Below are 22887 nucleotides of genomic sequence, written 5' to 3'. Positions count from 1 at the left end.
GCTCACATAGAGATCTGACTGTCCATTTTGGTTTAGATCCCTAGATTCTAGAGATCTCTGCTGCATTTGAGTAGGGGCCACCACGGAAAGTCTCTTCCATGTATTTGGGAGATTCGGTAAACTAATGAGGGAACGAACTGAGCAAGCCAACAGGAGAGGAGAGAGCGTGTGTTTAATTGTGGCAATGACTTGGCTTTTATGAATACCCTAGACCTTTGTGCTACCTCTGCTTTCTCCTTTTGAAATGAGTTTTGGCTTAATGAAAGAGTGGAGTAATAAGGAACTGAGAGGAGGAAAACGTAAGAACGTAAAAAGTCAGCCTGCCGGAAGTTATTTACCTTAATCTTCCTATTTTGCCAGCCCAAGCCTAGCGCAAGCTTATCTCAGCCATGATGCTTTCACAGAGGTTTTCCTTGACTCTTTCCCACCTGGTTTGAATGTGTCAGCATGATGGTGATTTTGTTAAACTGCGTTACCCTGGGGATGTACCAGCCGTGTGAGGATATGGACTGCCTTTCTGACAGGTGCAAAATCTTGCAGGTAAGCGGACTTCCTTCTTCTTGCGCTGGTGCTTCAGTCCAAGTCACAAAATTTCACATGTGTTTTCCTTTGTTGTGTGAGCAACACTTTCCCAGACAGGCTGGCAAGAAGGTCCCTGGCAGTAAGCTATCCTGTTGTAAAATAGTAAGAGCTTGCTTTGAGGAGGGGAATGCTAATGAATGAAGTCTACTTGCAACCATGCAATACAGAACAGTTGTTGGCTTCCTGATCCTACGCATAAGCAGGGGTTTCCTGATGTAGACAGCTGTAAAATACATAGCTCAGAGGTAAGCTAGGGATAAATAATTAAGGTTATGGCATCCAGGCAGGAGATAGTAGCAGCTCCTAATGCATTCACTACCCTGTTGAGTAGTGAGGGTATCGCTGAGTCTACAGGTTATGTGACATTTAGAATGCCTAAAGGGAGAAGAAACAAAAGGTATACTAAAAAGGGCTATGGGTACATCCTACCTATGAATGTACTAGCTGCGGTTGCTGCTATCTCAGAGAGAAGGTGACAGCAAAGGCTGTCAGCTATAGTGTTGCTGAGGCTGCGATGTTCAGATATCTGAAGCCTCCGTGATTGTTACGTGCTGTCTAAGCTGTGTGTGAAGCTGCACTATGTCCTCAGCTGAGCCATTTGCAGCGGGGTGATAAGGAATCCCTCCTGGGAGCCCTTGGAAGGATGGTGTTTCCCTGGCCAGGTTTGGATCTGCTGGTGCTGAGCCAATGCCTCCTTTCAAGTTCATGTAAGGAGTTTGAGTCTACATCAATTGCTTTACCCATGGGGAAAAAAGCCCTGAACTATAACAACCCTTTGCTTTCCTGAGCAGCAGTAAGCTGTGATACCAGGACTGCATGTAAGAAACATTTCCAGCCCAGCTCTAATTTTCAGAAGTACTGGAATTTGTATTTATCTCATATTTTGCATTTTAAAGTCTAAGGCTGAGAATGCTTATCGAATGTGCTCTTGGGTTTCTGTTTGGCAGGTGTTTGATGATTTCATCTTCATTTTCTTTGCCATGGAAATGGTCTTAAAGATGGTGGCCCTGGGGATCTTTGGCAAGAAGTGTTACCTTGGAGATACCTGGAACCGCCTGGATTTCTTCATCGTCATGGCTGGGTAGGTTGATAGTTTCTGGGTTTATTTGTTCTGCGTTTGCTGGATTCTTGCATGGAAAAAGAATGTTACTGGGAGACTTCTCCCAGTCTCCACTTTGGTGCTACTTCAGTACACCTGTGGGGCATAGCAGTCTATGGAAGAAACAGTAGACAAGGTAGCTTAGCTCCCCAGCTGATGTGCAGCCATCTCACACAACTCCTGTAAAAGGTGTTAATTTGTACCAGCTGAAAGTGCTTTTAAAATGTCTGGGTGGAAGAGCTTTAACCTTTGCCAGAACAAATCTCGCTTCTCTGTTTCCAGCAGCAGTGTTTCAAAAGTAGGAATGTCATTTTTGTTACTCTGGGCTTTTTGTCTTATACTGGCCTTACCCATGGTACTATAGGGACAAGCTGACATTTGAGTGTTTTTTACAACAAAGTTGCTATGGTGAAGCTCTGATTTCCCCTTTGCATGTAGGAAGTGGAAAGCCTACCAGGGTTTGCCTGTTGAATCACATCAAAATGTCCATCACTGATAGTGATGGGTGCTTTTTCTGGATTTGTCCATTTTCCATTAGATTGCTTTGTGGTGTAGTCAAAAAAATAAAAAAAAATGAGAAGAAAACCCCTAGAAATAAATATGTAATGTTGCTGTTCTCACAGCAAACAGGTAAACAGGTGAATGTCTTCTCAGTGAGAACTCCCCAGTTTCCTCTTCCTCCCAACACGGAATTACCCACATTTGCTGTCATGGAAGTGCATATATTACTGACTGAGCCAGCAATGAGTTCAAGCTCACTTTGCAGGGTTTTCCCCTGCAGTGTGGAGCAGCACTGTCTTTATATTTGCTTTTGATACAGTTCTTCTACAGCAAGACTTGAAAGCCATTCCCTTTGGAGGGGTATGTAATTGTTTGCTTCTGGGAGGCGCAGAGAGTTTCAAACTCCGCTCAGTTGTAAATTTTGAAGGCTGATTCTTAGCCAGCTTGTGCATGAAAGGAGGACAGGCAGATGAAAGCTGTTGCTTTTCCTGCACGAACACAACATGTGTGAGATGGGAAGACCTTTTTCATGGCAAAGCCTGCTGTGATTAGCATTTGATACAAAATGGTCTGATGTGGAGACTGAGTTAAAGCACTTGACACGTGGTAGTGAGGAAAATCAGATCATTGTATGCTCTAGCCTGAGCTCCTGGTGGCACATTCGCTGGTGACATGATGCAGGGAAAACAAGACCCTACCAAAGCAGCCTTTGAAGAGGAAAGAAAAGAACAAGTGTGTTTGAAAGGGGGTTCTTTGAGCCCATGGTGTTCCACTATATGGAGAATGTGCTGCAGTATGCTGGGAGGAAGGTGCTGTTGGCACAGGAGTGCTGGTGTATGGGATAAAAGTCTTGGGAACTTGGGTTTCCACTCTGTCCAGTGTCCCTACAAGCCTGGTATGTGAGTGATGCTGTCTGGAGAGATGAAGAAATCAGTGGAGCAATGCTAAATCAAAGAGTGTGGGCTCAAGTGCTTACTCCATGCAGGAAACAAGTAAAATCCATGCTACCTAGATGAGGAGGGAGTAAACCCCATTTACATGTTTCCATCTCTTGCTGTTGCTAGCAGAAATTTGAGAAGAAAGTGTCTTTTGTGCGTCTGATAGCAGTGCTAGGAAAAAAGCTCATATCTGAACTCCTTTCAATGCCAAGGAGAATTAGAATCAACTCCTTAGATATAAACTAATCAGTGTGGAGGATTTTTCATTTCAGGTCCAAGACTGAAAGAAATTTGTTTCCTGATTTCTATACAGTTGTCTTCATGAGGTGTCAGGCTGAAATGATAGTAATCTCATTAGAATATCTGATCTCAAAAGACTTCTGCTAAAGAAAGATTTTTCCATTTAGCTATATAGAACTAATGACTATATAATGTATCTCAAGTTATAAGAGCTTGTGGTTATTAATTCATTATTCTTTGAAATTTGTTAGAGTTGTCTGCACTGTTTAAATCAAATCCAAGGCTCAAGTTTGCCTTTACATACAGACTATAGGCTTTTATTTAGCCCCAGATTTAAGGTCCAAGGTTTATCCTGATTGATCCCACACCTGGATCATGGCTTCAGCTTTCTTTGGGTCCAGATGCTGTCTTAGCCTTCTGAATAAGAGAAGACATCCTGCAATAAGTCTTGCATGTTTTCTTCATGACAGTGAGATAGATCCTGATCAGAGGCTAATCAGTTTTCTCTAATGGCCTTCTCTTCATGGTCCTGGACTCTCATTGCCAGGTCATACATTTGGCTCTCAAGAAAACATTCAGGATGTTGAGAAGTAATGCACCGCCTAGAAGATGTACAGCTTCTCTCAGTCTCAGGAACAAGGACTGTACTTCCCAGACCTTTCCCTTCCCTTCTCCCTTTCCAAATAAACACCAATGAGGCAGCAAAGGTTGGAAGAATAAGCTATAGAGTGGAAAAACAAAGTGAAGGCAAAAGACTGTTCTGTTGGGTGTTCCTGGGCAGCTGAGATACCTCCATCTGCTGCATGACGGCATGTTTTATCAAAGAGCATAATGACTATTTGTTGCTATTGCCCCAGACGGTGTTTTGGTTACATAAACCGTGCATTCAGGCATTCATTCTCCTCACTTCCTTGGAAAGACAGAAGCTATAGTTTTAGTTAGCTGAATTCCCTTGTGTGGCCCTGCCCTGCTTGCCCCTGCTCCCCACGCAACCCATCAGCTCAAGGAGGAAGACTCCATTGTCACTAAAAATATTCAGTTTCCATAGCAATAGGAGCTGACATCACCAGAACTTTCTCCCCTCTCGCACACTCCCTCCCCCAACCACCTTCAACACGTTTTTTTTCAGAAAGGAGTAGAAAAAACCCCCAAAACAACAGTCCTAACTCAATGCTCTCCTTCATTGTTCCCCTCGGAGCTCCTAAAACCAACTGAGGTAATTTGGGTTGAAGAATACTGATGCCCTTGTGTGCACAGACAACCATGGCTGCAGATTCCGCTTGCTGATGCTCCAGGTCCCAACTACTCACTGGTGACAGGAGATTGCAGGTTCCCAGACACTTCGAGCAGACTATGCTCCTCACCAGCTGTCCTGGTGGGAGTCCCTTTGTTTGTGGTCAGGTCTTGCCTGCTGTCATGTTTCCCAAAGTGATGGGTGCATTTGGAGAGCTTGATTCAGAAGGCAGCTTCCTAAAGTTGGGAGCCTGCTATGTTTTGAAAGTTGAGATAATGTGAACACTAATCATATTGGAAATGTCAGTCAGTGTCTATATGTGCATGAATTCAGGAGAAGTCACTTATTTCTGGGCTGGAGCTCATCAACTTTTAAGCCAGGCAGTTCTCTGGCAAACAAAGAGTGAGCAATTTCTCCTGCTTGCTCTTCTCTGTGAGGCAGTTGTGTTCATATGTGGTTGGAGATGGTGCCACTGTCCATCTGGGAAGGAAGATGCCCCTTTACATGACTGTCCTGAAGGTCCCTGTGCAGAGAGTGAATTCATGCAATCTGCCTGGTCTTGGGCCATCAGTTCCACTGATGAAATGGTTGTTCTGCTTCTCTTAAGCCATGCACTGTAATTAATGATTTATAGTGGGAAATATGCCTGGTTTTGTCCTCTTCTGTGGCATCCCCATGACGCTTTCTGGTATGCAATTTACTTGTGTAAATAGGTAGGTAAGTTAAGGGGGACAGGGTTTCACTCTGTGACTGGGGGGGATATTTGTAATTACAAGTGTGTGCCCAAAATAGGTCCAAAAACTTTCCTTAACTACTTGCTGCTTGGAGTCCAGTGGCTGAGGAGAGGCTGGTCTATCAGTGAATAGCCTGTCTGACTCTCTATTATTCCACTGTTGCTTGTCATGTAGATCTAATAAGCTGTGGTCAAATCCCATCCTGACCTTGACTTTGATGAGAAGAATAGAATGATTTGTATATTTTGGCATTCTGTGATATACTTGCAGTGTGTTTTAACTGCTTTTTAAAAGTAGTGGGCATCAGAACAGGCCAAGCACTCTTGTGTAGCTGTTTCAGTGCCTTCAGTGATAATACTTTCTCTGCATTCCAGTCTGAGGTTTCCTGGTTCCTACAGCCCAGCGTTGCAGTAGCCCATCTAATCAATCACAGCATCATCCTATGAGTCCATTAGGGTGCTTTGTCCGTTGGCTCCAACCTTGGTTGGTTGTTCTATTTTTTCCCTTGTCTCCTCGTCAGAAGAGAGAAAATCCCTTCCTATTAGTAAGAATGGCAAACTTTGTTCCCAGATGTACGCTGTTTCATTTGTTCACACTGGCATACAGATTATTTGCATTTCCAAAGCAGTTCATGCTGTTCTGTATTGCTGACTTGTCCATTTCTTTTCTGTTCTCTCAAATATATGCTTCAACTGCAAAATCCATTGGTGAGTTTTGTTTTTCTTTACTTTTCTGCCATGTTTTGATAAGTAGAGAACAGAGTGGCAAGAATTGTGCATTACAGAAGTACATCTGCTCATGAATGACTACTCATTTACTGTTGTATGTGAGGTTTATTACATTGCCAGTTTTTCTCCAGCTAATATATGTCATGATGATTTCATATCATTCCAGCCATATCAACATAATTACTTGTGTGAACCAGAGTTGTAATCTCATAAGAAATTATAGCACATTAGTTTGATGATATCTATTTTTCCTTAAACCTGTGTTGATTACGGTTAATTTTATTATCCAACTTTAATCCGTAATCTATCAAAACTGCATATTGGTGATTTCATTACTGTGCTGTGATCAGCATCAGCCCAGTCAGCCTATTGAGATCACTGTGTTTCTAAAGTACTGGCACAACATCAGAATTTCTTTGACCCTTGGATGCTGTCCCAGTTTTCTGAGACTAATCAAAAGTCATCAGTACTGGTCCAGATCTTTTCTGGCCATCTCTTTTAAAACTCTTGCACATGAATTGTCCAGGCCTGCTTATCTTAGAATATCCATGTTTTGATAGGAATAAATATACTTTAAATATAGCCTAAAATACTTAATCACAGCTGGAGATGAAACTACCTCATTATGATCTATGGTACATATACATCATCTGACCTTCCCCATAGAACTTTTTCTTTAATTAAAGTTTTCTACCTTTTTACACTGTTTGTGACAATAGTTTTCTTGTTCCAGTGATTAACTTATACCATATCATGTGCTTTTTCAATTCTCTTACAAATCTTCTACAATTTCCATCTCCTAATTTATATTCTGTAAGTATTCATTTCTAAATTGTTACTGATTCCATACTAGGAAATGCCATTTTTGACAGAGTGTGCTATTCCCCCTCCCTTTCTGTCCACTTGAGCCTCCCTAGCTAGGTTAAAATCCTCAATTTTAATATTCTTTTCATGCAGATCTTGCCACCAGGCTTTCTTAATGCCATTTAGGCTGTTTATGCTCATAAAATGAACATTTCCTATTCTCTTTATTACTCAGGCCCCTGGCACTGAAATACAGATGATACCATTTTTCTCCTCTTTACATCTTCTAGTGCCTTGATTAGTTTTGTTCTTGACATGGAGGCTTTGTAAGAATTAACTTTTTTCCTAATCCCTTTGGTTTTTCATCTAACAATCTCCTGACTGGTCTCTCTTCCAGTTGCCTAAAACCTAATTCTTCTAATGAAATGCTGGTTAAGATTTCTGCTTCTCCAAGGGGTAGCCCAGTGCTCCTACCTTATGCGACTGGCCAAGCCAGCAGTTTATTACCAGATTCCTCCACCATCTACTTTGCCTGTCGGCCAGGATGGACCATCGAGGGGCTCAGCTGAGTATCTCTTGTGCGTTTTCTTCAGAAGTTGTCTATAATCTGTGGTATGTAATGATAAGAAAAACAATTAATTTTAAAACTCATTATCATGCATTTTAAATAGTGCCTTGGGAGTTTGAAAACCTTCCTAAATTTGCTTTTTTATTGTCATTTCACTTCTAGTGTGGCAGAATACGTATCCTGATATCTTGATTTCTTTTCAAAATCATCCTTTCCTTTCTGAGTAGTTACGCAGCCTTTTTCAGGCATCTTTGTACAACTGGAGATCCCTTCTCAGGCATGTCTGAAAGCACCTTAGATTGAACAGAACCTTTCTTCTCGCTCACTGTGCCTTATGGCTAGTTGCTCTTCAGGAGTGCTTTATGCAGCTTCCACACTGGGTATTGATCTCTATTAACTGAGATGATAATTATGATTTGTAGCTTCTCTCTCTGATAGTTATCTACTGTTCTTCATTTCTACTGCCCCTTAATTCGTTAGATAATTGTGTCCTTTCTCCCATAAGCTGCAGTGATGTTGCTTACTAAATCTGCCCATCCAAGCTCTTTTCAAACCTGTGCATCAGTGTGTGTGCTTCTGAACGCTGACCATTTCCTTACCAGGAAGCCACATATTTAGATTTACAGCCCCACATTCATCCCTCTGCATTTCAGGGAAGGGGGCTGGCAGCTTTCTGAAGGATGAGAGGTACCAGCCCACCAGTCTTAAATGCCCTCGTGTTCCCAGGAAACAAAACTGGCACCATGCAGTGCCCTTCCGTGCTGGGAAGATGTCACTTAGCCTGCAACACACTGGTTGGCCTTAATCTCACAAGATGGGAAAGCGTGTTGCCAATCTTCTGCTTTCTCTTTGCTTTTAATTAACTGTGGCCCTTCAGGGACCTGGCCAGAATTTGCATAGTTATGACTTTAAAATCTCAGATCATTAAATACTTATTAGCAGCAGTGTAAACAGCAGAATGCTCAGAAAATCTTAGTTAGCTGATCTTCGATGCCAAATGAAAGTTTCTATAAAATTATGGCAAGTTAAAGAAAACTGTAATAAATACAGCAATTAGTTGTTTCAAGCCGTGATCAGATAAAGATGGAAACCAGCAAGCAGCAGGCTAAATAGCATCTTAACTAAAGGCAGAAATATCAGAAGCACAGCCCTCCCCCCAACACACACTCACTTTTTCCTCCTTAATGATACTAATTATTTCATTTGCTTTCTCCTAGTAAAACTATCCCTAGATATGCAACATATTGAAATGAAAGCAGTCATCAAAACGAAATGATTCACACCAGAGAAGAATCACAACAAGGAGGCAGTGGTACCCTGCATGTGTTACGTGTAGTTTGCAGTTATTGCCTCTGATTTTTTTTTTTTGCCTCCCTAAAAGCTAATTCTCTACCACATGAACCTAGCTTTATCAAAAAGAAACAAAACCCAAGCCTCCCCTCACCCCCGCAAAACCCCAAAAACCGACATCAGCATGCTTGCACGACCGAAATGCAGACACCTTTTTTTTCCTTCTCCCTGCCCTAAGCAGAGCTCAGAGGCTGTGTTCAGACTCGTGGTTTTCAAAAGTGAGGCCCCGTTGCTCGTCTTCAGGCATCTGAGCTTGGCAAGTCCCTCTGGCTTTCTTATCACAGTGTGAAAACCTGTTATGTCGTTTCATAGCGTGTCTCCAAAACTATTAAGAAACTCTGGCGTTTTCTCTGAGTACACAGTTTGGAGAGAAATCTGAGTGTTCAGGGGTGTGAAGCAATCACATCCCAAGCAGCAAGGGACCAGTCTTACAGGCTCTGGAAGTTTTCAGCAGCTTTTGCTTGCAAAGCAGTTAAAAAAGGGAGTTAAAAAAGAAGGGTAAAAAAATAGAAAATGTTTTGTACTGGGCTGGGAGGGACAGTTGCAGGTTATATTTTTTAAGCATCGTAACTCTGGAGCTGTGTAATTAGTAAGTTGATCTATCACTCCCTGAAGAAATGTTTTTTTTTGTGAATAGAATTATAGTCCTTTTAATTATTATTAGATTTTTATAAAGGGAGAAAAAAGGGATGTGATTTTTGCAGTTTCATTTCACTAGCAAGGGATTTTTTTCCTCAGCTTTTATGTCAGCAGAGTTGTCTTTTTGCAGCGTGATGAGCTCTAACTTAAAGAGAGATAAGTAGGACTAAGCTGAGTACACTGTGGTTTGCAGAGCAATTTCGAGGCCTACTGTATAATGTCTGGCCATGTCCCATGTGATGGTATTCCATTCTTTCTACAGCAGGTGTTGAAAGGAGCTTGACTCATTTATGTAGGGTGCAGTTTGAACCCTGGCCCTGAAGGCACCAAACTGTGCAAAATGTGTACAAGTGCTTGCATAGCTTGCTCTTTGAGTATGTATCAAGTGAGCTGAGAGCAAGTTCAGTGTTGACTGCTGCCTCCTGTACCACAGAGCAACCTCCTTCCATATAGCAAAAGATCAGGTCCAAATAACCCATCAACAGAAAGTCATAGCATCTGTGAAGACAGCATTTTTAAGAAGTCCATAGATGACTGCAGCCATGAGGTAGCTTTTGGGCTGCATGTGCTTAGCACACCCAGTGCAGGCTGGTGCCCTGTGCTGTCTCAAGCCCCTGCCTGTTCCGAATGCACTGGTAAAGGTTGTGCCTTCTTACAGCTGTGAGCAAGTGAAGGCAATGGGGGCATAGGCCACAACACAACTCTCTGAGCAGGGAAAAGGGGACACCAGGAAGAAGTCTTTAATTTCTGTTACAGCCCCCTGGGCCTTTGGGTGCAAGTAAGGATGTGGCACCAGCTGGGGAGCTGCATGGTGCAGAAATCTTAAACATGTCTCTCCAGGAGCTCTGGGGTCCAAAGAGCTTGTTTGCATGTGCTGTGTATTTTTTCTCTCCATTGGTATGTGTGCATTTTGTAACTGCAGACTCAGGGTGGAGGCAGTAGTCCTCCTCTCTTGCCCAGCATCTGGGCAGACCTTGTCATAATCTCCTGGCTCCATTTCTGATGTCTCCAGATAGGTTTTTGAGAAATTGAATTCAAACTTCACTCATGCCTGCCTGCTTACAGCTCTCCTTGTATACAAGCTAGGGGACTTCCAGCCTTAGCAACAGCTGATAAGCAGATGTCTTGAATGCTACATGTGCCCCATGCTCTAGCTCTTCACTTGTGTGCTCTTCTTCCTGTGTCTCCAGAACTCATGGTCCCTACTACGCAGGCAGTCTTGGGAACCTGTAAGTGGATTCTGCTGCCTGCTGTCCCTTTTCTGCACACCACAGGCTGAGCTAATAGAGCCCCTGGGGAAGCCTGGCCGGTCCCATTCTCCACATCTCATGGTCGCTGCTACACCTCTGACCACAGATGGCCAGGACTGACTGCATCTAGTGATGCACATGCAAAAGCACAAACTTTCATTAGAATGGCTCATGGTTATGAGAGGGGATATATGGGATAATTGGAGTACATTGTCCAGTTAGAGGACTGCCTTTTTTCCTTCTTTGCATTGTAGCCGCAATCTTTGAAGGCTGAGCAGAGGCAGTGAGTCCTTCCTTTCATCCTGGTGTGTACTACAGAGGTGGGAGGACATAGGGATAAATCAGTCTCCCATTACCACCCCAGGAAGTGCAGGTTGCAGATTCGAGCTGTGGGATGGCTCACACATGGCTCATATATTGGCGGGATGGACACGCTGGTAAATGAAGAGACGTCAGCTTCAACTTTTGGCACCAATATCTGAGTTAAAAATTCAGACATGGAAAACTGTCAGACTTCGTCCTGTGTTTTCCCTGTGAATCCTATGTCCTGGATCTTCAAAGTGGTAGACATTCTAGTTTGTGGAATTTGATGGCCAAATCAAGGAGCTAAGGACAGAAAGGCATATTCTTGTATGCAGAAGACTCTGGTTAGATCACATCTAGTCATAGTATAGGTACACATCAGGTTTGTACCCCTGACATAGCTAAGAACCATAGAGTTCTAGAATGTTTTGGGTTGGAAGGGTCCTTAAAGATCATCTGCTTTCACTAGAAGAAGCAGAAAGAATTGGGAGTAGAGAGCAACTGATCTTTTGCCTTGGGCACCCCAAGTGCTCGTAGATGCAAGGACCAAATACAAGTCCACAGGCAGGAAAAGCTCCCCTGTGTGCAGAGACTTATAGCAAGCCTGAAATTACAGCTAGGCAGTCACAGTCACAAAGTTTCTGGCTTCAGTGCCAAACCCAGATTTATTTGACAAAGAAATATGAATTGATTAGACTGCAGTTAATTAGATTTCAATTAAAAGTCCCTATCAGAGAAGGGGTATTAGGCAGCTTTTGAATTTGACAAAAAACATATTGGCTTTATGTCATAAGAAAAATACTGGCTTGGTATTTTTCATGAATACATTTTAAATATTATTTCTTGGCTCCTAATTTTCAGCAAATAAAAGTCCAGGAGCGAAGATTATGAGAGTTAATAAGTATTTAATAGAGGTATAAGGAGATGTAAATATGAAGAGGTAAATGGTAGTGTTTGAACTGTTTTAATCATGGATTTCGTTGAACTTAATTGCAAGGAAGCTGCTAGCCAGGCACTGCATAAGTACATTATCTGGGGTTACATGTACAGCAAAATAAAGTCTGAATTTTCTATATCCATCTTAAATAGTCTTAGGTTTTATTTGCTCATTCTGCTGGTCAGTCTGCTCTCCCATGCCTGGCCCAGAGCACCACTTGTCACGCATTTCTGCTGTTGTGCAATGAACATCACTCTTCTGAGTTTCACTGCTGCTGGAGAAGGGTAGAGTGCCAAGACAGATCCAAGCCTGCTCTTGAGCTCACAGGTGCAGAGAAGTAAAACAAGTGCCAAGCTGTAGCCGATGAAGTTATTCTGCTTTGGTTGAGACCTCATGAGCAGTGGAGGTTTGCAATGCTGGTGTTTTGCATGCCCCCTTGTCCTCATGTGCTTGCTCTCTGCTCCAGTGGCTTAGCATGGGATGGAGGTACAGAAGACCAAGTGATTTCTGGCCAGGGTCAATGTGCTAACAGATTGCTTGCTTGTTCCTTGTGTTAGCTCGGTCTTATCTCTGTTAAACTCAAGGTCACTTGTGTGTTCAGCTGAGCAGACTTACTTGGTATAAGCTAATGTTTATCAGCAAGGCAGAGACTGAGTTGGAGGAGTAAGCAGGAAGATAAGTAGGGAAAGGGATGAAAGGAATAAAGAGGAAAATGAAAGAGGAAAGAAAGGATTGGGAAAAGAATAGAAGGATATATAGATGAGCTTGAGGTCCTTTCTAATCCTAACTGTTCTATGATTCTGTGATATGAAGGAAAATGGAAAAAGAGGAAGTAAAGGTAAGGAGTGAATGAAAAAACTAGAATTTGTGGAGGAAGACTAAAATGAGAGGTGGAAATGGTTGCAGGCAGGCATGAGTCAGAGAAAAGTAAAGAGAGAGAGGTGTTTGGGACCAGGTGGGATACCTTGAGAGTGAGGAGGGAGCCAGAGCTCTTGCCAGGTGGTATTCCCTGCTGGGTAATCCCCCTGCTTCTGCAGGACCAAGCTCATACATGCAGCTGGTGCCCCTGTCTCATTTCCCACCTGTCAACACTTTCACCATGGACCAGCCTTGAGCACTGTGGGGATGGTGCGTGCATCCATCCTCTCTCCTTCCACAAGACTTTCATGTGGAAAGTTTTGAAGAAGAAAATCTCTAGCTGAGGGAATAACAATTATTGTATAAATTCAATTATCTTGACAGCTCAGTGCTCAAATGGATCAGAGCTTCTCTCTGATTTAGCATAGTTCCAGCTTCCTAACCTGTCCCTGTACTTGCCTACCCACGCCAGAGGCTGTAAAGTACTTCAGCGGTTACAGAAATGAGATGCTTTTTCCCTTGGGAGAGATGCATTTCCTCCTGCCCACCATGATAAGAAGAGAGGTCAGCTCACAACCAGAACTGGTCTTTTTTTCCCCTACATCCTAGGCTTGTACTGCCCCTGGACCTTAAAGAAACTAAGGCTTTTACAAACAAGACATGCTTGAGGCAGCCAAGAAAGAGAGGAGAAATAGATGAAGAGCCACCAGGTCCTGGGGCTACCCTCACTCATGACACTTAGGTGCCACAAATAAAGAGCAAGAGGCCTGGAAAGCTCCTGGAGTTTGATGAGTCAACTGTTTTGTATTAGCTTTAGTGTTTCTTTGCTCTTGGTTTATGAACACACCATGGTTCCCTGGGTTGCTGGTGTGATAAAGATGCAAAAACTGAAGTTTGGGTGCCTGCCTGAGAGTCTGAATAAGCACCATGTGCCTAATCCACCATTGCAAGATCCTGAGATACAGCCAGGGGAAAATGTGAACCTACTGACATAAATCTGCTTTATGCAACGAGCCTCTTTGACTCTGTCAGTCTGTCACCACCTCCACATGTGGCAGTAGGAGATCAGGTACAGCCCCAGACCTTAGAAAGGGTGAAGTGTACAGGGTTTCCAAGCAGTGGGGAGCAGGGCTGGCTGGAGAAAGGTGAGAACAACAAACAGCTGGGTTGACAATCTCTGAAAGGATGAGGATGCCTAGAGGTGACAGCAGAGTCACTTACAAATGCCACTTCGTTGGAGAAAGGAGGCAGTGTTTGGATTTGTTGGTTTTACTTACACAGATAATGCTTGGAGGTTTTTTCGTTGATTAATGGAGTTTTAGTTCACCCCAGTCACCTGCAGTCCATTATGGTATGGGCATGCTACCCTTATGCAAAGAGAAGTGTAAACATCAGCTGACGCTAAAGCCATCACCAGGAACAAAAAGGCGAGAACAAGTGGCCCTAATGTAAAATTGCACTGGACTTGTGTTGGAGTTGTTTTGGATATGACTTATGTGGCTACAATAGACGTAGCTCATCCACAGGGATTTAAGCATCCTGGATGCGTCTCTGTTATTACAGCCAAGACCAGGAGGGGGTCTGCTAAGTGATCTGAAGCCCTGGGGCCTGCTAGGGCTGAGCTCGTTTTTGCTAGAAGTTGCTCTCTGAAAAATTTAGCAGTTGCCCTTCTCTGACCCATGCTTGGGAACAGACTGCTGTGTTCATCGGCAGAGTGATTGACTGCTCAGCCTTGTTTTTCTAGCTAAACTGGGATGTGATCACAGCAGATCTGTGGCCACAGAGAGCTGCAGGAGACTGGCTCACTGGCTGCATGACTTGCACAGCTGCAGCTAGAGTAGCATTTATCTTGCTCTCAAAGGACCCGTGCTCACTACTTTGATGATTATTAATTTTCTAGTGACACGCAGACTGTGCCATGTAGGTGGCAAGCTCATTCCAGCTAGAAGAGGGCAGTGATGTGCTACCTGATTACGGTTACTCCTGTTGTAGTGCCAGCAACATGGATGTAGCCACAAGAGGACAGAACTCAAAAGCTTTGTAAACAGAGGTTCTATTTTTAAATGACTTTTGCATGGCTAAGTCTAAGAAACGATTTCACCTCTGCCCGCTGATTTCATCTCAGCTCTAGCCCTGTGCTGTTCCGCTGTGCTCAGTTTCTGTGAGGGTCACGGTGTTCTTCAAGACTTCTCATTTAATCACTTGCAGTTCAGAAAAGACCTCTTTTTGAAATTAGATGTATTTTGAGGCTATTTTCTTATTTGGCATCTGGCAGAGCGTGTTTCAGGTTGTTTGCTACTGCTCGAAAATGGTATCTTTGTCTTCAGTGGTCTGGCCTTAACCCAGTGCTCTAGGGGATGTGTTTTTTTAGGAGAGGAAAAGAAGATCTCTGGGACTTCACCAGGCTTGGAAACCTTTATGTTTCTGTCCATATACCTACCCCCTATAACAACCTGCAGTGTAAGGATCTCTTCAGTCATGAAGCTGGCTCTGTGGAACTGTGCTGTGAAGAGGTATTAACCCATGTCCTGGGAGCAATACAGCTATGTCCATCCAGTGCTTTCCCTGTAACTGTAGTTCCAAAGTTGTAGCAGGTCTGCCTAATTCTGGAGCAACAACACATTGGTGAGGCAATTTTACTTTATGCTTTTGGAGCAAGGTTGATCAGTGGTTACTCAAGACCCTTTGCACTGTGTTCATTTACACCACACAGGTTTGTCCTTCGTATGGTGCCTGTAGTCATGTCTGTGCAACTATATCTGTGTGCATTCTTCTTCCTTTCATACATATTTCCCAGTTTCATCTGACTGGATCCTAAGCCTCTGTCTATCACTGATGCTTTTTGTAGTCTATCTAAGTATCGCTGCTTGGTTTGGGGTAGGCGTTTTTTGAGTTGCATTTTTTTGGGGGTGTGAATATTTTGATTATCTGCATGAAATCCCTCCTCTCTCCCTCTGCACTCGGTGTACATGGAACTGACAGCTCCAGGGATGTAAATGAATGCCACTGCATTTCAGAGGAAGAATTATTTCGTGCAATTACCCTAAAAATGCATGAGAGAAAAGAGTGAAACGAACAAGGGAGAGAAAGAAAGAGAGCATGAGAGAGAATAATCACAACACTTCAGCAAGTTTACCCCACTGTGTTTGAAAATCTATCACTCTGACAAGTCCCCTTTGTGAAAGGTGTAGACAGATAACTAGACATTTGCTCTTCCGGGTCCTTTTGAGTGAAGAAGGTAATCGATAGAAAGATCAGTCTGTTTCATTGAAGTTTCGATCCAGTCTTCTCCCTGATATTTCTTATGGACTGGTCCTCTCAACATCTCAGGTTCTCCGATTCACTCCTCAGTGGTTCCTGGGAAGAAGGATTTAGATGGACTAGGTTACTGGACTACTGACTTATGGGTCATTCTATATAAATTATAATGGTTTTGGTTTGAGAAAGGGTGGAGCAACAAAAGGCTGAGTCCCCTGATTCTTCCCCATCTCTTGAGCCTGTTGATAGACCAAGGAAAAGGGAGCGTTTTATAGCTTCATTAATCACATCTGAGAAGAGATTCAGAAGAAGCAGTTTCTCTACTGACTCTGCTGCGATTTCCCCTGTCGATGCTGTCATACTCTTGACCCTGCTCTGCACGTCAGGGTCACCTTGAGGAAGCTGATGACAGCAGCCCATGTCTTCCTGGAGGCCTCATGCACCTATGTTCAGTAAAACATGCAAAATGCTTTGAGATCCTCAGGTGGAAATTGCTGGCCAGGGTAGATGGTTAGTATAATCCAGTTTCTCACTGTGCTTTCCAAGAGGCAGGCACGTTACTGGTCACCCGCCATACTGGACAAGGAGGGGAGTGCTGGGCCACAGGATGCTAGGCCAGGTCACTTTTTTTCACCTGCATCTGTTGCTCTTGCAGCAAAGCCAATGCGTTAGTCATAGCTATTTGCACTTTGAGGTTATTTAGGGAGCATGCTGCTGGGTTAGGAAAGATAAGGTCTAGCATATGTCCTAAAATTAGGCTTTTCCCCTTTTGGTTGCTGTCAGAAAGGAGTGAATCACAGCTCTAGGAGAAGCCTTCCTGCCTAGGCAAAGCAGTTACCGCTTTAAGTAGAGAGATTGCTTCTATGTGAGGTAAAACAGGTTAGCTGAAGCTGTCTCCAGAGACCTCATTCTGCACTGTGAGATGAGTGGAACAATGGCAGTATGCTACTGTGCTGCAGGTAATGCTCAGTAAAACCAGCTACACAGCCCTCCTCTTCCTGGCCTCATGGGAAATGTCCACCCCACATGCGTGCCCTCGCCAGGAGTGCACGCTCCTTGGTGGCACATCTTCATGCAGCTCTCCTTCCACCTGAAAGTCACAGCAAGTAAGTTATCACAGCTCCTGGCCTGCACCCACATGGCACCCTTTCACTCCTCGCTGCATGTTCTGCTAGGGGAGCCCTGGTCTCCAGTCCTGCTCCTGGAGGGTTCCTGGAGGATTTGGCTTTGTTCCCAAAGACTCAGGCTTCACCCCTATGACTTCCAGAAACCTTTCAATGAACAAATGATAACTCTAAGGCTTGAACCAAAATGTGTAATTTTTCTTTTAAACTTTCTTCTTCTTCTCTCACTCTTCCCTTCTACAGGATGGTGGAGTACTCCCTGGATCTCCAGAACATTAACTTGTCTGCAATCCGTACTGTCCGCGTCCTGAGACCTCTGAAAGCTATCAACCGTGTGCCTAGTAAGTCGTGCTTCCCTCCACACCTGCTCAACTTGAGCTGTGGGCAGTATGTGATCAGTAAGGCTGTGTGTGGTGGTGTTCTTCAGGTGGAGTTTCAGTGCAAACTGAGTGGAGGCTGAGCACTGTATGTGCAGGCTTTCCCCTCTCATGGCACCAAGAGTTGTCATCAGATGGGCAGGAAAACTACAGTCTCCTAGCATATCTGCCCTGGTGATCCTTTAGTGCAAGGCCATGCTCATGGCTCAGGAGCTCAGGATGAACAGTGTGCAGCAAAGGAAAGGGATTTTTCTTGTTCTCACTGAAGGACATCACAGGTTTGATAGCATCTGCCTGAAAAGGGATGTGTGTGAGGTCTGGAGAGGGGTAAGGAGGGGGAATTGGTTTACTCAGGCTTTCACACATTCTTCCAGATCCTCTCACATGAAAAATTTTCATGCCATTACAGTTTAGGGGTGCGTAGCACCAGCTATTTTTCTTTCATTCTCACCCTGTGCTTTGTAATCTCTCTTTTACACAGACTATTCCCCTGTGAGCTGGTGCATGTGTGAGAGTCAGGCTGAGCACCACTGGGCATAGGGCTGCTGGGACTGCATGTGAGCCTAGATGTGTCAGCAGCAGTAGTGCTGCTTGCTGGTGCCATTCAGATCTGCGATGCTGTTCCCAGCTCAGGTCTGTGTGCAAACCAGAGAGGTGCTACAGCCCTGGGGCATGTGCCACGCACATGTGTTATTTCCACAGTGGAGTTAGCCCCTCCATAACTCTTGCTTCCTCTCTTCCCAGAGGATGGGGACAAGACCAGCCTCATTGTTGTGATTTGCAGTTTTTATTGGTGCTGAACTCTTTCTTCCCTCTTCTTCCCTTCCTTTACCTCTTCTGGCTTGTTTTGTTTTTAAATCAGTGTCATTCTCCTGCAACCCTGAAGTGAGTAAGCAGGCATTACTCTTGTTATTTAACTGCAGGAAACATCAATGGAGGTGGCTCAGTCTTTGTTATGGCTGTATCCAGGTGACTGGGAGAGAACTGGTGGGCAGGTTGCATGCAGTTGGGATCAGGCGGTTGCAAGAGCACCGAACTGTGTCACTCTGATGTTTCTGGCTATTCCCTGTGCAAAGGCAGCAGCTGCCACATGCAGCCCTTTAGGCATTTCATCCACAAGTTTTTTTCTGTCTTGCAGAATGGCAGAAAGCTTCTTTGCTCTTCCCTGTAATCTCTCTAATCAGGCTGTCTGCAGTGTTTAACACCTTGCCAGAGCTCTCCTAATCCTTCTCTTGAGCTCAGAGTTCCCCTTTCTCTTCCAGATCAGGAAAGTTTACACAGCTGACTTCACAATTTACATCATACGTTTTCCCTTGTGCCAAAGTTACCTTCCTGATGCTACCTATTTCTTAAACATGCTGTGGAGGTGGATCTCAGGGTTTCCGGCTCCATGCAAAACCCTTCTAGAAAGGGTCTTATCCCTCTTCCTCGATGTGTTTTTGTCTCTGAAAAGTAGCTAAAAGCTGTGATGGAAAAACTGAGACACAGTCCTATGTGCCTAGTGTGGCAGGAGTGTAGAGGGCAGAGGAGCAGCTGGTCTGGGCACTGAGCACACACCCAGGCACATGACAGGTCTATCATGGGGTGAGAAAGATGGGAACCAAGAACAGCTTTTTATCTGTTGACTGTCAGCACAACTCTCTCAGCCTGTCTCTATCTCTCTGGCCCTTACCCTGAGAGGAGAGAGCTGTGTGCCAGGCACACTCCACACTGTGGGCATGCACCCCAGCAGCAGGGGGGACATCTCTTCTGCAAGGGGGTGGCCTGGATTGTGCATGGCAGGTTTGCCTCTTCCAGGGAGTGTATGGCTGGCTGTGTGAGGGCAGCACCATCCTCATGCTATGCAGCCCCCTTTCCTCCCTGCTTCATAAGGAGTTCCCGTGAGTCTGTGCTTAAGGACCACTTAGAGGTTGATCCCATTTATCAGAGTAGACTTAACCTTGGTGATAAGTGGGAACATCTTGAATGATAGCTAATTGACTCCTGCAGATGTCTGCCATGTTAATTGCTGGACAACAGCAACCAGGAGCAAAGCTTGACTGACAAAAAGTGAAGGTCTTGTTTTATTCCTATCTATCTCCCAGAACAGCCGGAGTCACTCCTGCAGCAGCAGGAGCTGGCCCACCAGGGACCTGCTCCGTCCATGCAGAGGCACCAGGGATGCTTTCAATCATCTCGTCTGACCTTTGCAGAGCACAGGCGGTTGAATTTCCTCTGGCTGTCCCAGCCGTGATGCTGCTTGTCTGCTCCTTTTATCAGTATAAAACTTCACCTGTATGAAATTGATGCTGTTTTAATTTCCACTCTGGGGTTAAACCTTTATATATCTTTCTCGCTACATAAATCCGTGGTTATAATGCAGAAAACGTTTTGGAAGAAAGACATCCTGCCATTAAATAAAGAAAGAAAAAAAAAGAAAAGAAAAGAAATTGGATTCCCTGGGAGAGAGGAAGCACTGACTTGAGAGTTGAAACTGGCAAAGAGGCTGTAAACAAAGGGTTGTGATAAATGGAATGAGCTGCATTGGAGGAAGGTGCCTAGTGGGGTACAGCAAACATAATTAATGAGACCTTTGGCCACAAATCTTTTTTTAATGTCTTTTTAAAGCTCTTCATTACTGATGTGAAGCAAGAGGAAAGACTATTAGTGAGATATACTGATGATACCAAGCTGGAGGTGTTGCAGGTGTTAGCAAAGAAAGTGGGAAATGAGACAGCAGGAGGTAGGGGGAAAGTGAGGTCTTGGTAGGAGCATGAGGTATTTGGAGAGGTACAGAAAAGTTAATCCCAGAGGCAGATATTAGGACATGTTCAGAAGGCTGTGATGGGGCAATGTGGCCCAGAGTTCACTGATGGCCATTTCAAAGGCTTCCACATGGGCACTCGGGCAGGCACCAATTTTCACAGAGGATTCTGGCCATGTGGACTCAACAATGGCAGTTTATTACCAAGAGAATGGACAAAGTGATTAGGAACCTGAATGATTACTGCATGAGTGGAAGAGTGCTACCTGTCTGGGTAGGTTATTTAGTGTCCAAAGAACAGTAATGTTCTAATAACCCGCCAGCATTTGAAAAGTCCACATACTGAAAAGAGACATTTCTGGAGAAATTTGATGGAAATGTTATGCTATGTGAAGCAAAAAAAGAAGCAATGCCAGAAAATTAGGAGGGAGAAAATTCAGGTTGACTCTAAGGAAGTAGTAGCATCATGGTAGAGGAAAACGCATCACCTATTAAACAATGTTATTTTGTGCTCTTGGCAGGTGGGCAAGGCTGAAGTTTAAATACCTAAATTGGGTATGTCTAAATTCTGCTTACCTGTGTTCATTCTTAATATGTTACTGAAAGTCTTCCCTTACAGTGAAACTTGTGAGGCTTTGAAACAATATCCCGCAAGGATCTGACAAATAGTATTTGTCATCAAGGGATGAGAGCTCCTGTAGAGACACTTCTAGATTTCAAACTTCCTTGCTTTAGGGTTAGAGCTGAGCTTTAGCTACTGGTTATCAGCGGCAGTTCTCAGCAGGATGCGCTACTGACCATTCCAGATTTCACTCCTGGATGAAGAAGTCTGTATCATACATCTGCCCTGTATGATCGTTCCTCCGTTCGCATGTCACCTTTGAAGCGCACTAGAGAAAACACGAGGCGCCCTAGTTTTGTAATACGTATCACGCCTTCATTAATATTCCCACTTATCTCTTGCATTCCTAACTACAGCCCCAGGAACGCTGCCTTCTGGGGGTTTGTTTGAAAACGCATAAAACAAAAAATTAGTGATTGTTCTGGTCCTACTACCATGTGGCTCAATTCCATGGCCGTAAGCTGGTGTGGCAAGCCCCAAGAGTCACTGAGCAAGTGTAAAGAGGACAAAAGATACTCTCCAGGTCTCTGCCAGCAGTAGCTGCTTTCTGCTTTGGATATGTCTGTGTCCTGGGCTTGGGGTGAAATTCCACATCCATTTGTTATTATCTTTTTGTGACTGTGTGTCAGGTTGCTAGGTGAAACGCTGTTTCTGCTACCTCCTTCATCCCTTCTTTTCCTGGCAAGGCATAAGGCTGGGAGGGGGGAGGTTGATTTTGTTTTATTTCTGTCTGCTTTTGAGCAGGGAGTCTGTAGTCATTTCTGATCATTTGAATTTCTTTCACTTTTATTATTACGCTTTTTTGATGTTGGAGCAGAAAATGTTTCTTCAGTTTACTCTTTCTCGTTGCGTTGGTCTTGGCAGAATCCTTGCATTGTGTTTGATGCCTTCCAGTTTCCACTTAGAATTTAGTAACTGGTTCATCATTTGGAAGCAGATTACTTCAGTTGAGCACACTGTACGGAAGTGAAGGAGTCTGTTGCAGAGTGTTGCATAGCAACTTTATTGAATAGAAAATGTAAACGTGTGCTAATACTTGGTGTGTAAGTACAGTAATATTTATGTGGAGGTATAGGCATTTGAAATATACAGTTATATTCTTATTACTAGCTGTGCAGGAAATAGAATATCAGATTTGTGGGAAGTCCTTCTCTTTTTAAACCTGTTTTTTCTCAGAACAAGAATAAGCATTTCCCATCCATTTTAATACTGATTTAGTCTGCCTAATTTTAGGTGGTTTGATTGGCTTTTTGATGGTTTTTTTCTTATGCTTTGTCGTGGCAGAGAAGTATAAAATTTGAAAAAACCTCAGCCATGCCATTGTAGTATAAAAATGCTTTTCTCTCCTCTTGTCCTCCTTTTGTTTTTTGCTAAATGATGTTTGTTTCATCAAAACACTGAAGTGTTTCCATTTCAATAAAACAGCATTTTTTGCTGATGAAAGTGATGTGTAGGAAAAATCTTGGTCTTGGTTTTCTTTATTAAATATTGTTATTATAGTAGCTCTATGGGTCCAAATACACTGGAGTTTTCTACTTATCTTCTACAGATCTCAGAGATATAACCCAAGGCTTGTTAGTTTAATGTCTCATATTTCAGACAAGGTGAGTGAGGTGCAGTGAGTGTCACCAGCAGACTCAGCTGACATCTCCTAACTCTTAGCCCTGCATTCAGTTCGGTAGACCAAAGCACCAACATAAAAACCAGTTTGAAGTAGCTGAACCCTGGCATGGGAAAAGCACAGGTTTTGTATTCCTATGCCTTCCTTAAATCTGTATTGCACTCTGAGCTATCTGTGTTTGGTGCTGTAACAGTGCCTAAGACAGAGTGGTCTGTCTATGAAACCTACACTTGGAGGAAAAGTGATGACATTTACTTCTCTAAATGTGTTTTGAAGAACTGATTTCACTGATGAGCGTGTGTGAAATTAGCTTCTGACTGAGATATATTAGGCTGTAAAGCAGTCTCATTTGCAGCTAGATCAGACAAAAAGCAAGT

At 43.7% G+C, this 22887-nt stretch overlaps 1 protein-coding gene across 1 annotated transcript in view; it reads left to right on the top strand.

Annotated features, from left to right (window-relative positions):
* Window positions 1-22887, top strand: part of CACNA1I (calcium voltage-gated channel subunit alpha1 I) — a 154207-nt gene that overhangs the window by 66712 nt on the left and 64608 nt on the right. The window contains exons 2-4 of the mRNA XM_065677709.1: window positions 361-540; window positions 1530-1663; window positions 17391-17488. Coding sequence (XP_065533781.1) covers window positions 448-540; window positions 1530-1663; window positions 17391-17488 — 325 coding nt within the window. The 5' untranslated portion in view covers window positions 361-447. The remainder of the gene's footprint in view (window positions 1-360; window positions 541-1529; window positions 1664-17390; window positions 17489-22887) is intronic.

This window comes from Lathamus discolor, chromosome 1, assembly GCF_037157495.1.
Source record: "Lathamus discolor isolate bLatDis1 chromosome 1, bLatDis1.hap1, whole genome shotgun sequence".
NCBI classification, from domain to species: Eukaryota; Metazoa; Chordata; class Aves; order Psittaciformes; family Psittacidae; genus Lathamus; species Lathamus discolor.
Note: the sequence above shows the minus strand (reverse complement) of the source record. Positions and strands in the feature narration are given on the sequence as shown.